The sequence below is a fragment of the Oncorhynchus nerka genome, linkage group LG12 (assembly GCF_034236695.1).
Source record: "Oncorhynchus nerka isolate Pitt River linkage group LG12, Oner_Uvic_2.0, whole genome shotgun sequence".
In the NCBI taxonomy this organism is placed as follows: Eukaryota; Metazoa; Chordata; class Actinopteri; order Salmoniformes; family Salmonidae; genus Oncorhynchus; species Oncorhynchus nerka.
In genome coordinates, this window is record NC_088407.1 from 65,663,305 (window position 1) to 65,678,965 (window position 15,661).

General features: G+C 43.9%; 2 protein-coding genes across 3 annotated transcripts; one reads left to right on the forward strand and one right to left on the reverse strand.

The window, feature by feature from the left end:
- The first annotated feature begins 579 nt into the window (after nucleotides 1-579).
- Nucleotides 580-6,049, forward strand: utp25 (UTP25 small subunit processor component). The gene is made up of 12 exons (XM_029676174.2): nucleotides 580-764; nucleotides 924-963; nucleotides 1,060-1,231; nucleotides 1,387-1,635; nucleotides 1,807-1,895; nucleotides 2,028-2,453; nucleotides 2,633-2,849; nucleotides 3,048-3,250; nucleotides 3,793-3,975; nucleotides 4,113-4,222; nucleotides 4,856-5,101; nucleotides 5,228-6,049. The coding sequence occupies exons 1-12, from the start codon at nucleotides 664-666 to the stop codon at nucleotides 5,487-5,489; spliced, it is 2,298 nt and encodes a 765-aa protein (XP_029532034.2). The 5' UTR covers nucleotides 580-663; the 3' UTR covers nucleotides 5,490-6,049.
- Nucleotides 6,050-8,006: 1,957 nt separating this feature from the next.
- LOC115138620 (ornithine decarboxylase 1-like) lies at nucleotides 8,007-12,818 on the reverse strand. Of its 2 annotated transcripts, none has more exons than XM_029675668.2 (10): nucleotides 12,576-12,818; nucleotides 11,183-11,332; nucleotides 10,851-10,979; nucleotides 10,553-10,726; nucleotides 10,268-10,440; nucleotides 9,942-10,158; nucleotides 9,536-9,782; nucleotides 9,306-9,421; nucleotides 8,978-9,192; nucleotides 8,007-8,847 (listed from the first exon to the last, which is right to left on the reverse strand). In XM_029675668.2, the coding sequence occupies exons 3-10, from the start codon at nucleotides 10,941-10,943 to the stop codon at nucleotides 8,715-8,717; spliced, it is 1,368 nt and encodes a 455-aa protein (XP_029531528.1). In that variant the 5' UTR covers nucleotides 10,944-10,979; nucleotides 11,183-11,332; nucleotides 12,576-12,818; the 3' UTR covers nucleotides 8,007-8,714. The 2 variants fall into 2 exon arrangements, with proteins under 2 accessions (XP_029531528.1, XP_064881819.1); XM_065025747.1 differs by lacking the exon at nucleotides 12,576-12,818 and adding an exon at nucleotides 11,542-11,647.
- Nucleotides 12,819-15,661: the final 2,843 nt, after the last annotated feature.

Genomic DNA, 15,661 nt, shown 5'->3' on the forward strand with positions numbered 1-15,661 from the left:
ATTAATTAATTGTTCAAATATGGCCTGTTCAACCCGCTTTCATCCAGAAGGCGAGGTCAGTACAGGTGCATAAAAGCTGGGACAGAGAGATTGAAAAACAGCTTATATCTCAAGGCCATCAGATTGTTAAACAGCCACCACAAGCACAGAAAGGTGTCTGAATTCCTACAGACTTAATATCATTGGCCACTTTAATAAAAGGAACATGAGTCACTTTAATAATGCCACTTTAAGAATGTTTACATATCTCTCATTATTCATCTCATATGTATATACTGTATCCTGTATCCTTCACTATCTATTCTTTACTATCTATTGCATCTTAGCCGCTCTGTCACTGCTCATGCATACATTTTATACTTATATATTCTCATCCCATTCCTTTACTAGATTGTGTGTATTAGGTTTTGTTGTGGAATTTGTTAGATATTAGGTTTTGTTGTGGAACTGTTAGATATTAACATGTTACATACTGCTGCACTGTCGGATCTAGAAGCATAAGCATTTCGCTACACTACCAATACAATTTGATTTGACTGCAGTGGATTGTCACTTTAATTTGAATACCGGAAGTGACGCTTTTGATCTGCGAAAAAACCCAAACACACGTGTGTCCCGACCAAGCTAAAGTTATCTAGCTATCTAGTGACTGAACCGTCAACAATGGGGAAGAGAAAACAGAAGAATCAGATCTTTAATAATTTATCAAAAAAGCAGAAGAAACATCTGAAAGAATTTGGGGAGGAGCATCCATTCCATGATATGTACGCAGCAATTGAAATTCACTGTGACTTGTATTCCTCAATTAGCTATACTATAGCTAACGTAACTAGCTAGCAAACAGCTAACCATGCTAATCACTTGACCCTGCATAGAATAAAGTACATGTTTATAAATCAGATGTTTTCAATTATTTATTCTAGAGTCACAGAAAAGGCAGAGAAAACACAAATATTGGATCTGGTAAGTCTAAAGTTATTGTCTCGTCGACTAACTAGCTTATCTGACTTTCAATTGCTAGTTAGCGTTTTTTGTAAATGTGTTTTCTCTTTTCTACAGCCAGACAGCCCAGTACAGTCCTGTGCTGAAAGTGACGAGGACGACGAACCAGAGCACAAGTCAGCATACCAGAAGTTGTTGTCTACTCTCAGCAGCCCTGCAGACCACGAAAGCGAAGATGAGAGTGTAGATGATGATGATGAGGAAGAGGGAGAAGAGCATCTCAGTGAAGGCAAGTGAAAGTGTCAAAGTGCACACTGATTGAAGCATAGTTTTGCTTGCAGATATATTGAGTATTGGTTATGTCATGATTGTCTTTAGAACAGTCATGGAGTGACATTACAAATCAGATCGGAATTTAGAATTTTCTATGCTCCTTGATTTTAGAAGGAAGTGATGGAGATGATGAGGAATGTCAAGAAGCAGGAAATAATTTGACTGTGACACCAGAAGAGGCAGATGAGGGGAAAGCAGGACCAAATGAAGGGGGTGAGGATGCTATGGAGGATGAAACAGCAGGAGGAGTGGAGTTTGAGGACAAGGAACATGAGTCTCAGTTCTGTCTGGAGAACAACTTCTCTGGAGAAGGAGAACAGGAGGGTGCAGAGAGCACTGGTAAACAAGAGGAAGAGGAAGGTAAGCAAACATTGGGAGAAATTTAGGTCTACTTCATTTAATCTTCCATCATTCTGGTTTTGTATCCTCTATCCAGCTCTGGAATTATTCATAGCTCAGTGCCGCAACCAAACCCTGAAGATGAGTTTGGAGTGAAAAGGCAATGCTTCAGTGTGTTTCCCATCTTTTTAGACTCCTTTAAGCTGCACCTTGACACAGAGATTAGTGAGGAGGACGTAAAACGGATCACTGCTCGCACTAAGGCCAAGGCTCAGGTCAAGGTACGCCCATATTTGTCTGAGCTTAATTACATTTTTATGTGTTCTTGTTTATTCAAGTTTTACGGCCAACATTGTGTAACCTCTCGTCATGTCCACCTTCACCACCCCATTCCCCACACAAATCACACACAGTGGCCAAGCCTGGGCACCCTCCTCTGCTCCTCCCCTCTGGAGAAGTTTGGTCCCGCCGGCCAGGAGAAAGACAAAAGGCCTCTGGCGCTCCACAAAGTCCTGGAAACTAACTGGACGTCTCTGAACCAGACCTCCAACTCTAAGGGAGCCGTGGAGGAGGTCAGTCCACTGCAGCTGGAGCTGCTGTCTCTAATGGGTTCCTACAGGGACGTGTACTTCCCAGAGAGCTCACCACTCACCGAGGGTTGGCAGGTCCGCAGTGCCTACTGCCTCCACGCACTCAACCACGTGCTGAAGGCCAACTCTGGCGTTCTGGGTCATAATGCCCAGATGAGGGAGAACCAAGCCGCAGACAAGGCCGGAGGGAACAAGGCCGGAGTTGAGCCACAGGATGAGCCCCGGGACCAAGGCCTGACCCGACCCAAGGTAAGGCACCTGTTTACCTGTGTACTTTGTCCTAAGTCCCTATCCAGAGTAGCACCAATGTGTGCTGATTAGTAGTCCAGCTCGGTTGAAGAGACTGAATGTTGTTTACACATCTGGTTAGTCTACCCCTTTTCACCATCAAGATATTGTAATCAGTTCCCTCATGCATCTGTGTACAGGTTCTGATCCTGGTGCCGTTCCGAGATGGAGCGCTGCGGGTGGTCCAGACCCTCATCAACCTCCTGGAGACCAAGGGCAGGAAGATGGATGTCAGCAACAAGAAGAGGTTCAAGGACGAATTTGGAGAGGAACCAGTGAACACGCCACCCAACCTCTTCAGACCAGACGACTACACCGCCATTTTCTCTGGCAATATCGACGATCACTTCAGGATAGGTCAGCAAGCAAATAGGATGTGCATTACGCTGCAGGCAAACGCAATGAGAATGTTTGTTGTCGTGTTTATATTTCCCTAAAATACCTTTTTTAGACATTGATTCACAATAGATTGCACTCCATTTTTGCCTCCACATTTGGCTCATTTCCTCTATCTCTGGCCATTATCGACCTTTGACCCCACCCTCTTCAAACCAGGAGTTTCCATCTTGAGGAGAAGCATTCGGCTCTATGCACCCTTCTACTCCTCTGACATCATCATAGCGTCTCCGCTGGGCCTGCGTACAGTGCTGGGGGTGGAGGGCGAGACCAAGCGGGACTACGACTTCTTGTCCTCCATCGAGATACTGGTAGTGGACCAGGCCGACGTCTTCCTCATGCAGAACTGGGAGCACCTACTGGTAAGGGTTACCTAGCTATAGTGTTAGGGTTACCTGCTAGTGTGGTTAGGTAGGGTTACCTACTGGCAGGGTTAGGCTGGATTGATGAACAGTAGCCTAGATTAAGTTGGGTGCGGCAGGTAGCCTAGTGGTTAGAGCATTGGACTTGTAATCGAAAGGTTGCAATATCGAATCCCCGAGCTGACAAGGTAAAAATCTGTCGTTCTGCCCCTGAACAAGGCAGTTAACCCACTGTTCCTAGGCCATCATTGAAAATAAGAATTTGTTCTTAACCGACTTGCCTAGCTAAATAAAGGTAACATTCTTTTTAAAGTCTCCTCCATATTTCATCAAGTTCTGTTATACGGACAAAAAGCCAAAAATATCCACTTCTTCTATTGTAAATAATGTGTATAATTCAGGGAAGTGTCACTATGGCATTATACAGGCTGTTGTCGTGTTGGTATTTTAGTGAATTACCTTCCTGTGTAAAGGGACCTTCTACACCACAGAACATTGCACAGTGTTGCTTTAACCACAATCCCTGCTGTGCTTTCTTCCAGCATGTGATGAAGCATCTGAACCTGCAGCCCTTGGACCCCCATGGGGTGGACTTCTCCAGGGTGCGCATGTGGAACCTGAACAACTGGGCCAAGTACTATCGCCAGACACTGATGTTCAGCTCTATCCAGGACCCACAGATCAACAACATCATCTCTAAGCACTGCTTCAACTACCGCGGCCAGGTCAGTATGCACTTAGTCTGTGTGGCCTCTTCAATCCACCGTCTGTACGATTTCAACTAATGAGTTATACGCCATGCCATTAGAAACATTGTTAATTGAGTATTATGAAAGTCATGTTTTCCACATTCTTTTTCCAGGTTGCCACCAAGAATATGCCTATAACAGGCTCTATCTGCCAGGTTCTGGTTCAGCTCCCTCATGTCTTCCAGATAATCAACTCTAACAGCTTCATGGACCAGGATGCAAGGTAAAGACACACAATGTACTCTTCAGCAGTATCCTACGATGGTATATAATCTGGGCAGGAAATTAGGGTTGGGCTGATGTATGTTTAAGTTGAATATTGTGATGTGCAAGACTATACTCTGTTTGAACTTCGGTTAGGCTTTATCAATATGTTGAAAATGAAATCTAAATCAATTAAGCCTTATTTTTTCACCATACTAATTTTTAAAAAATGAGAATGCAACTATGATATTGTAAATAAGAACAAACAGATTATATTGGATATCGCAATATTTGGAGTAGCATACTGTATTTTAGAGGTCTACTGAGCCCAACCCTACAGCAAATAAAGAAAAAGTAAAGTCTGATTTGCAACAGACAGCCCCGGTGTAAGACACATAGCGAATACTAGAGGGCACTGCACTAATACATTCCAAGTCTAGATCAACCCTACTCTGCAAGTGGCAAATTTTAATACCACAAGATCAGATCGGACTACAGAGGGAAATTCATGGTTTATATATTATAGTGAAGTTTCATTGTAAACAATTGGAAGTCGTTGACTACCTCCTGTTGTGCTTAAATGTTATACTGACATCTTAAAATCAATCAATGAATAAACTTTTTCTTAATTTAACCCCATTTTCCCTGGCAGGTTCCAATTCTTTGTGGACAAGGTCCTGCCCCAGTACAGGGACTCAGTCATGTCCCACACGCTCATCTATGTTCCCTCATACTTCGACTACGTCCGACTGCGCAACTACATGAAGAAGGAGGAGATCAACTTTGCCAGCATATGCGAGTACTCGACCAAGTCAGAGGTGTCCCGTGCCAGGCACTTTTTCCAGAAGGGAGATAAACAGTTTATTCTCTTCACCGAACGCTTCCACTTCTATAAGAGGTAAAAGTGGTGCTCCGTTTTCAAATGTCAGGCAATTTTTGTTGTCTGTAAACAGGAAGTTGTCCAGCTGTGTATAATAGTGTTGCATTGAACTTTCCCATTGAATAATTGTCAACCTCCTATCAGATACACCATCAAGGGAATCCAGAACCTGATCTTCTATGGGCTACCCTCATACCCTCACTTCTACAGTGAGGTGTGCAACATGCTGCAGGCAGGGGGCCAAGGAGAGGAGGCTAGCTGGACTTGCACAGCCCTCTACTCACGCTATGACGCCCAGCGCCTCGCTGCCATCACTGGGGCCCAAAGGGCCGCTCAGATGCTGCAGTCCCAGAAGCCCGCACACCTGTTTGTCACGGGCGAGGAGAAGGGCCCTATGGGCCCCTAACACACAGATGGAAAGTGACTGATATCTGTAGGTAGGAAGAGGGAACTTCCTTTCAACAGCCACTTTGGTTTTACGACACAGGTCATCAATGATGCTGATCATGAAAATGTATTGACTTTAGTCAGACATGCTTTTTTTTTTACCCTGTTTTCTCCCCAATTCCGTGGTATCCAATTATTTAGTAGCTACTATCTTGTCTCATCGCTACAACTCCCGTACGGGCTCGGGAGAGACGAAGGTTGAAAGTCATGCGTCCTCCGATACACAACCCAACCAAGCGAGCATCCAACCCGGAAGCCAGCCATGCACCTGGCAACCTTGGTTAGCGCGCATTGCGCCCGGCCCGCCACAGGAGTCGCTGGTGCGGGATGAGACAAGGATATCCCTACCGGCCAACCCCTCCCTGACGACACTAGGCCAATTGTGCGTCGCCCCACGGACCTCCCGGTCGCAGCCGGTTACGACAGAGCCCTTAACCACTGCGCCACCCCGAACAGTGATTTTTATGAATACACCCAAAGTTTCAAGTATCACTGGTATTAAAGCGTTGTTACTTGAGATTAAGTGTCTTCAACATTTTTTACTCAAACGAGTTTATGAAATTGTGAGTCTATTACCAGCATTCAAATGTTTTGTTATTTGTCATGTTAGTATATTGCTTTTAAATACTTTAAGTGATACAGATGTGCACCTTTGCTTTGATAATTTAGGTGTTAATTTTTCTATGATCAGTCTGGTTCTCAACTTAATGTTGAGAGTAAAATACACAAGATATAATTTTAAAATGTGGTTGTGCATCAACAATTTCACTTTCAGTCACTCAATTAGCCATATCTGCAAACAATTATTTTGATTGGTAGTTAGTCTAGCCAGTTATCTAAATTTGTAATTATGACCGAATACCGACTGGGCACGCAAGGCATGTGTCCAGCGGCCCTGACCTCCAGGGGGCCCACATTGATTTTTGTTAGTCATGCTCACTCAGATCATATCAACATGGCACAAGTCACTGGAAAATGTGTCGAAGTGCAAGAAATTTGCTTTAACACCGCTGCCCCATGGGGGGAAAAGTGTTGAATTGCAGGAAATGTACTTCAAAACAACATTCTCTGCTGGGGGCCAGTAAAATGTTTTGCCGGCTAGGTGCCCCAAAAGGCAAGGGCCAGCCCTGGCAATAATGTAACTTTTTGGGTTACCTGACTATTAGTTCATCATTCTCATCAAGCAATTCTAAGAAGTATTAGATCTATTCTATTTGTGTGCTATTTATAGGCTTCCCATTCTTAAGTTGCATTTTCTACTTGTGTTTTGTACACCAGCTTTAAACAGCGGTATAGATGGTACAATAATTCTCTACACAATGACTGCTTGTTTGGTCACAAACTGAAATTAGGCAAACGCTGAGCCATTTCTTCATAGTGCAGTAAGAGTTGTGTAACTACATGGATTGATTCCACAAACCAGTTGACTGACTGCATGTGTGGATATGGATACTACACCTGCGAGCAACTGCTGCCCCTCATAAGTTCAGAATTGTGTGTGTGTATATATATATACACACACACTGAACAAAAATATAACATGTAAAGTGTTGGTCCCATGTTTAATGAGCTAAAATAGAAGATCCCAGACATGTTCCATATGCACAAGAAGCTTATGTCTCCAATTATGTGCACACATTTGTTTTGCATTTCTCCTTTGCTGAGATAATCCATCCCCCTGACAGGTGTGGCATATCAAGAAGGTGATTAAACAGCATGATCATTACGCTGGTGACAAAAGGTTACTAAAATGTCTCAAGTTGAGGGAGTGTGCAATAGTAATGTCAACCAGAGCTGTTGCCAGAGGACTGAATGTAAATTTATCTACAATAAGCTGCTTCCAACGTCATTTTAGAGAACTTGGCAGTATGTCCAACCGGCCTCACAACCGCAGACCCCATGTATGGCGTGTAGGGGAGCGTTTTGCTTAAGTCAACAGAGTGCCAACAGGGTTGTTGTGTCCATAAGCTACAAACAATTGCATTTTATTAATGGCAATTTGAATGCACACATACCGTAACCGAGGCCCATTGTGCAATTCATCCGCCACCATAACACACATGCCCATGCAAGGATCTGTACACAATTCTTGGAAGCTGAACACGTCCCAGGTCTTCCACCATGGCCTGCATACTCAGACGTCACCCATTGAGCATGTTGCCATTCCGGCCAATATCCAACAGCCTGAGCAACTCCATGCGAAGGAGATATGCTACATGAGGTAAATGGTCACACCAGATACTGACTGGTTTTCTAATCCACACATCCCTTTTAAGGGAATGTGACCAACAGATGCAGATATGAAATCCATAGATTAGGGCCTAATTAAATGCATTTCAATTGGCTGATTTCCTTATTAGGAACTAACTGAAATTGTTGCATTTATATTTTTGTTCAATATAGTTAGTGAATCACTACTGTAGTAATATCCTCAAGGTGTGTTATGCCCCCCCCCCCCCCAGGAAGGACCACAACGTTATTCAGCTCTGCACCTACATTTTATTTATATATAATAAAAAAATTAATACAAAATTGATAGTTTCCATAGGAAAGCAATACAAATGTGCAATCCCATCTCTTTCATATCCATTTAAAAAAAAATGCATCTTAAACATGAATAATTATCATTAACTGGTGTGCTACCCAGCAACAAAAACATTAAATACAGAAAAGGAGAAGGAGGGACAGTCTGCATGTTGAGTCCCTACACTGAATGTGGTCGGTGGGAAAGAGGATTCAGAGATAATTAAATATCTGTAGCAACCATTACCTGGCAAAGTAATCATCACTCAAACAGTCCGTTGAGTCATGAGCTGGAGAGAAAACACCTACGACACCGCCATGTAACATTTACATTGTCATTTTACAAGTGCTCTCATTCAGAGCGACTTAGCTCAGTGCAAATTAAGGCATCTTGTGGCCCCTACAATAAATGAACATTCAACCTTGGTATTATAGGCATTAGCCAATCAGACCCCCGTAACAATAGGACAGCTCAGGATTAGATATGTCTTTCATACAGAAAAGATAGATATGTGCACCAACATGCCCCTCATTCTCCAGTCAAGTACCTGGCCTTTCAACAGTACGAGTAAAAAAAAAAAAAAAAACTGAATAGGAAATTAAAAACAGGCTACTGGGCCCAGTGGCAGTGGGTATGTATGAGATTATGTTGGTGTTATGATTAGAGCACACAGGTCTGGCAAGGCTCAGTGGGCAGCTCCAGGCTGCTCTCATGGCCACAGCTGGATGTCACGCAGGACAACTCCTCCAAAGGAACGGGCATCCCCTGGGCACAGATCTGCTGCATGCATTGCCTACACAGGACAAGAGTGATTTAAAATCAGAATTAAGGTTGAGGATTGGTCAAACACCAATGTATGGAAACATTCAGCCACAATCACATTCAATTAGTGTCCATATAATTCTACATTCCCAATAACTTACCAAGCTGTGCGGGACATAGTGTAATAGATGTCTGGCTTCTGGAAGCCGTTGAAGGTAGAGGACGCAGCCACGGTGTAGGCACCCATGTTCTCAAACAGCAGCCACTCTCCCACCTGCATGTCAGGCAAGGTGCACATCTCAGCGATGCGGTCCAGGCCATCGCAGGTTGGTCCCCAGATGCTGCAGTGGTACATACGGTCATCTGGTTTTGGCTTCTGTAGGAGGAAGAGAGCAAGGACTAAACAATGGAACTTATTTTACTGGTTTTATAAAATGTGCTTCTTGTGTGAGGTGTTGAAATGAAGTGTTTGAGTGTCAATCATCGTACCTTGTGCAGGGTAGGCAGGGGGTGAGCATGGTCATATAGAATACAGTTGAAGGAGCCGTAGACCCCATCGTTCACATAGTACATCAGAGTCCGGTCACTAGTCCAATCCTCATCCTCTGTAGGGGCAGAGAGGAATGAAACTTTGCTAACTTTAAGTTATGTGATGCAATGTTATTTCACACATCAGGCAGTAGCCACAAGTTTGCGGATTGAGTAGAGTTTGCTCTTACCGTCAGAGGCAGACTGCTCGTTCATGATAACCTTCTTGGCAATGATGTTAACAGCTAGGGTGTAGGCAGAGGCCACGTAGTAGCGGCCTGGTTCGGCTATGATCCGGATCCCAGATTCGGCAGGAAAATACTTGTCCAGCGCTGGGTTGATAACTGCTGTGATCTCCTCAAACTTGAGCTTGGTGTCCTCAGACCCAGGGAAACCACCTCCAATGTCCAGGAGGGTCATGTTGAATCCCACCTCGGACTGAAGAAACAAACCAACAGAGATGAGTTAGGCCTACCGCTGAGGGCCAACTGCATCCCTTCACTGGAAACTAACCAAAACCAAACTTACCAAGCTAAGGGTCCATTTATAAAATGTATCAATTTGGGTGGTAAGTTACGAGCAGAAAAGGCAACTCACCCCCATGTCGAAGACACAGCGTGCATCAGAGATGGCCTGGCTGTAGGTGTCTGGGTCAGTGCAGCCGCTGCCCACGTGGAAGCTGACCCCGATAACATCCAGGCACAGCTCCTTAGCCCGCTCCAGGAGACCCCGACAGGCCTTCAGGGTGGCACCAAACTTCACACTCAGCCGGCACACTGCCTTGGAATCATCTGTGGCAATGCGCAGTACAAGTCTGGACAAGGAGAGATAGATAAGTGTACTTCTCTAGAGTAGTCAAATAATTCCCTGACAATTCCAAGTGTTTCCAGTGTGGCTAAAGAATGGGGGTGGAGGTCTCTTACTTGGCATCGTCGTGGTACCGAGCAACCTTCATGAGCTCCACATCACTGTCGAAGGTCATCATCTGCACTCCGTGGGCAGAGGCATACTTGATCTGGGACACCTGCTTGCAGGGATTGGCGTAGATGATCCTGTTAGCATCCACACCCAGAGACTGAACGATCTGGATCTCAGTCTGATGGGACAAAGACAGACTGGGTTAGTACAGGAAACACATTCACAGGGCAGCAGGGTTTGGAGGGAGTCAAGGTCATTTCAAGTCAGGAGCGGTTTAGAAAGAGACAAACCTTGCTTGCACAGTCAAAGCCAGCGTTCAAGGAGGCCAGGGTCGTGACAACAGCCCGGCTGTCGTTGCATTTGACAGCATAGAAGGGCGTGACACGAGGCATGGCACGTGCCCATCGCATGTGCTTCTTCAGCACGTCACCCAAGTCGCACACGTAGAAGGCATCCTTATCATCCTGGAGGGTCAAAGACGTGGATGCAAGCAAATAAGAAATACATCTTACACTGACAAATGCCTCGTCATCAAATCACACTTCACACCAAATGCAGCAAAAAGAGACAACAGGAGGTGGTTCTTACAGACATGGAAGTCTCATTGATTTTTTGTTCAACAATGTCACGGGCACAGAAACCCTCCTCCAGGAAGGCAAAATCAGGAGCAAAGGTGTTCATGGTCGAAGAAAATATTTAAAGATGGTCACAAAAGAACTGTGGAAAGGGGAGATCAGAGTTAAAAAATCATAGCACAGACCCAAAAACACTCGTTTCGCATTGTTAGCTAGTTTATCAGTGGGCTAGTTGTTAAAGGAATAGCCTATCAATGTTGACTCAGTGACTTACACACTTTACAAGGACAATTCCCGAATAGTAAAATGTTTGTACAAGATGGCACATTGGAAAGCAACCCTTACTTGGACAAGAAAGAGATGGAATTTGGCAAAGTAGTTTAATCAGGTGCAGAGCAGCCAGGGTGGTTCACCAGTGAAGTTGAAGCCTTTCAGGTAAGACTCTAGGCCGGGGCCTGCAGAGCAGCCAGTGTGCGCTTTCCTAAAGCGATTATTCTGCAAACAGAGAGTTCAAATGTGTGAAAATACAGCAGCATTAAAACAGGACAGTGTCTATGCTGTTAGGGTTTTCAATGGATATTTCCATAATTCATTCAACCAGTCCGTTAGCAGTTTAGATAATCATATAGTCTAGTATGACTGAGAATCAGTTACTGTTGGCATCGCAAGTGTTAACAGTGAGTATTAATGGCCAATATACTTGCTTTTTTACACTATCGGACAATCCGAATGATGTTTTTTTGTTGAACAACCACACCCTCGAGAAGGCCGACTACAGGGCAATCCTTTATCCGGGTCTCAAATGGATACAACGTCTCTCGACAAGTCTCTACTAACCAGCAAGTGAGAAACCGCCTTTATGACAAGGACACTGCTAAAGTATCCAAATAGCAGAGCGAGTGGCTAAATCGTTAAGTGGCATGAAAAGGAACCAATCAGGAAAGACTGACGCAAAACAAACGCTTCTTGGCTGAACCAATTAGTATTTTATCCGCTTGGCGCGCCATTGTAATGGACGCATTCGACATTGCAGACGACTTTAAAGACTGGCCGGTCTCCAAATCACCCTGCTTCATCAATAATCACTCCTCAATATAACGTCTAGATCTGTTAGTCTGTCACAATTTACCCATGATACATCACGGTTTTGATTCTTTCGAACACGGCCCAAAATTCGTAATTCATTCATTCACGCCATGCCAACATGCCCACACGAGCTTCGTCAACGTCGCCTAATGTTACCGGTATACATTTCATAAAATACATGTTAGCAAACTAGTTAAATACATTGTGTGGGGACTGGGAGTTGTTCACGGATGTAACAAAAACGTTCACCGAGTTTCTTTGCCAATCTCATTCCCGCGGTCCAAACCAACCCCAGGTTCACTAAAGTACACACGGCGTATCTTAACCTGCTCCAAAACCATCACTTCCATTAAACCAAACACATATTAGAAGATAGAGATACGTAACGCTAACTAACGTTGCACGATGTGGCATATCATTTTCGCTCTGAGACCTGTACTGTTACACAGTTCAATGTAACGTTACAGGTCTCCATGAGCGAAGAGGCTAAATATGGCATAACCATAATATTACTTTAGCTAAACAACTTCACAAGATCTGACTAAGCCAACGTGGATATCGCAATGCATGGATTAATTCGATAGTCTACCTAGCTAACCTGTTTAAAATTAATTAATTTGTGAAAATGAATCAATTATTGAATTAGGCTTACCTTAAAAAGCATTTACAAAGAGTGTGTCCATTAGACCAGAATCCTGTAAAATATGACTCGGTTTTTCCTCGTCAGCCGAGTCTGTCACGAAACTGTGTCGCGCTCTCTAACTGATTTACAACTGGAAAGTTGAAGCCAACATTTCGATACGACCGTATTTATAGAGGTGCCGTCTCCAGGGCAACACGCCAGCTAAAACCGGCCTTCAGTAGACGTAGGAACCGGTTTAGTCTTGTCACCGGCTCCATGTGCTCTAGGAGGAAGTAGGACGCGGTAGCTCTAAAGCGTCTCTTCGTTCTTCTTCTTTGGTATCATGGCATTCGCACATTTTGGTTGTGCATGCCGCCACCTACTGTGTGGTAGTGTGTGGTCAATCACGTTACTTTTTTACTTTTGTAAAAGGAAAAAGTTGCACCACCAACTAACCCTACACCTATATACAACTCTTTAATATTTCAAAAATCATCACTCCATTCCAATACTTTGACCCTAACTGATCCTACACCAGGCTGAAGGCTTGGGAGGACAGAAGTCTTTCTTTAAACACATCTTGTATCTCGTCTGCAGTAAACCTTACAAGAAAATATAGCAGTTTTGAAACTGCAGCTAAAATGCAGTAACTGCAGTCGACTGTGGCATTTTGGACTCAGTAATTGCAGAATAAATTCAGTGTACTGCACTTAAGAGTCTGCAGTGACATTGCAAAATTACTGCAGTAAAAAAAAAGTGTTCTTTTGGAGGCAGCATTTGCAGCATACTGGAGTTATACTGCACTAATTAAGCAATGAGGCATGGGGGGTGAGGTACATGGCCAATATACCACAGCTAAGGGCTGTTCTTTTGCACGCGGAGTACCTGGACACAGTCCTGAGCCGTGGTATATTGGCCATATATCACAAACCCAGATGAGCGTTATTTCTATTATAAACTGGTTACGAACTTAATTAGAGCAAGGTCTGATATACCATGACCTTCAGCAGTTATAAACTGGGTGGTTCAAGCCCTGAATGCTGATTGGCTAACAGACATGGTATATCAGACCGTAAACCACGGGTATGACAAAACATTTCGTTTTATTGCTCTAGTTAAGTTCGTGACCAGTTTATAATAGAAATACGGCTCCTCTGAGTTTGTGATATATGGCCAATATACCATGGCTAAGGGCTGTGTCCAGGCACTCAGTGTTGCGTCGTGAAGAATAACAGCCCTTAGCCGTGGTATATTGGCCGTATACCACACCCCCCCGTGCCTTATTGCTTAATTGTACTGCAATCTTTTTTAGTAAGGGAAAACCTTGTACACCCAAGAACTTCTCTGCAGCTGCCGCCACATCTATTTTCTGTGATTTATGTTCCATTTCTGTGGTACAGTTGATAACCATGGCAATGAATGCTAAGAAGCCAACCTTATTGAAGCACAAATTCGCATCACTCTTGTCCCATCATCCTTTACTCACTTCACTGCCTCAGCATATGACATCTTCTGTTTTACTCTGACCCTGGCAACCTCAACCTGTCTCTCTTGCACCAGGCTCTTCTGATCCCCAGCAAGATGGCCACCCCCACAATTGACACAAACAGTTTTTCCACCAATACTACACATTTCTTTGTCTTATGCCCTCCTGCACACTTCTCACATCTTGGAATCTCCCTGCTACACTGCTGCAACATGACCATAAGCTTGACATCTGAAACACCTCAGTGGGTTCGGCATCTGAAACACCTCAGTGGGTTCGGCATCTGAAACACCTCAGTGGGTTCGGCATCTGAAACACCTTAGTGGGTTGGACACAAAAGCTCTCACTGGATCATTTACATATCATAACATGACTGTATCAGGTAAAGACTCAAAAGCTCAAAAGGACAGAAAGTGTCTTCTCAGTTTCACCACACTTGCCACTGGGTCTACATCACACCGAACGGGGCATCACAGACATAGGCAATCTTCAATTTCATTTGCTCCACCTCAACTCCACCACAGTAACCATTGTTTTCAAAGGCTCCGGAGAGCAAAGCAAGTCACAGGTCTTGTCCCTAGTCACGTGAAGTGCCCGCTCCCTCTAGACATAAGAAACACAGAAAATCATCACAAGTCCACTTCGAGCTAGCTTCACCGATTTCACAATACCCAATTTATTTTCTACCCAGCCTCAGAATACATATGGATCAGCCAAAAGGCAGCGATCCACTTTCTCCAAAAATGTTATTATTCTTCAACACACATCTTCCCACTGCATTTGGCTCTTCTACTTCTTCCTCACAGTTCATAACCACATCTATCCATTCACCACGCTCACGCAGCACCTTCATCCACTGTACTGCTTGCAGAACACGCACTGATGGCCTTTCTCCAATACCCACCTTCTGTTCCTTAGCCCAATTTAGTAGTCTAGCTATCTCTAGCCTCTACATGGTCCCAAAACGTGCCAGTTGTCACCCAGATCTCTTCCTCATCATCCATATTTGCCACCCCATCTCTTCATTACCTGGCTCATGCCTTGTAAATGTCTTTCATGACAACCAACTTATAGCCTACTTTGCAGTGCAGGCCAACATGTTTAACATAAGTTTTAAGTTTTCCAACTTAAAACAATTCTGAATTGAAAATAGTCTGCTATTGTGCCTTCAGCTCCACTGATTGAAGTGGATTTAAGAAGTGACATCAATAAGGGATCATAGCTTTCACCTGGATTCACCTGGTCAGTCTTATGGAAAAAGTGTTCCTTCCACTCAGTGTATTTCCTCTGGAATTTGTATTTTTCTGACCACCTTTATTTGTTCTCACACCTCTCTAATGGTCATTTTGCTCTTTCATTTGAAAGTGGGTCACATTTGGCATATCTGGACAGCATTCAGTGTCAAAGTGACATGACAAAGTTGTTAAGACATGAGCTGGTTTCTAATACTGGTTGACTTACTACAAGAACAATTTAGGATTTTTCTCAAATAAAATAATATTTACAAAGCAAATTCACTGAAGCATAGCCTACTGTATATTTAAGCTGGTGAGGGTGCCCAGAGTACCAGCATCCTGAATGACCCGGTCTTGATCAATCCAATCATTCAGTGACTAACTTGGTACTGTTA

What these genes read in the sequence shown, in the direction of transcription:
- LOC115138620 (XM_029675668.2), bottom strand. Translation starts at nt 10,943, where the DNA reads ATGAACACCTTTGCTCCTGATTTTGCCTTCCTGGAGGAGGGTTTCTGT. An exon ending in GCTGTGTCTTCGACATGGGG is followed by an intron (nt 9,783 to 9,941) that starts GTGAGTTGCCTT and finishes TTGTTTCTTCAG; the next exon opens with TCCGAGGTGGGATTCAACAT. An exon ending in CCCTGCCTACCCTGCACAAG is followed by an intron (nt 9,193 to 9,305) that starts GTACGATGATTG and finishes TTCCTCCTACAG; the next exon opens with AAGCCAAAACCAGATGACCG.
- utp25 (XM_029676174.2), top strand. Translation starts at nt 664, where the DNA reads ATGGGGAAGAGAAAACAGAAGAATCAGATCTTTAATAATTTATCAAAA. An exon ending in TAAACAAGAGGAAGAGGAAG is followed by an intron (nt 1,636 to 1,806) that starts GTAAGCAAACAT and finishes CCATCTTTTTAG; the next exon opens with ACTCCTTTAAGCTGCACCTT. An exon ending in AAGGCCTGACCCGACCCAAG is followed by an intron (nt 2,454 to 2,632) that starts GTAAGGCACCTG and finishes ATCTGTGTACAG; the next exon opens with GTTCTGATCCTGGTGCCGTT.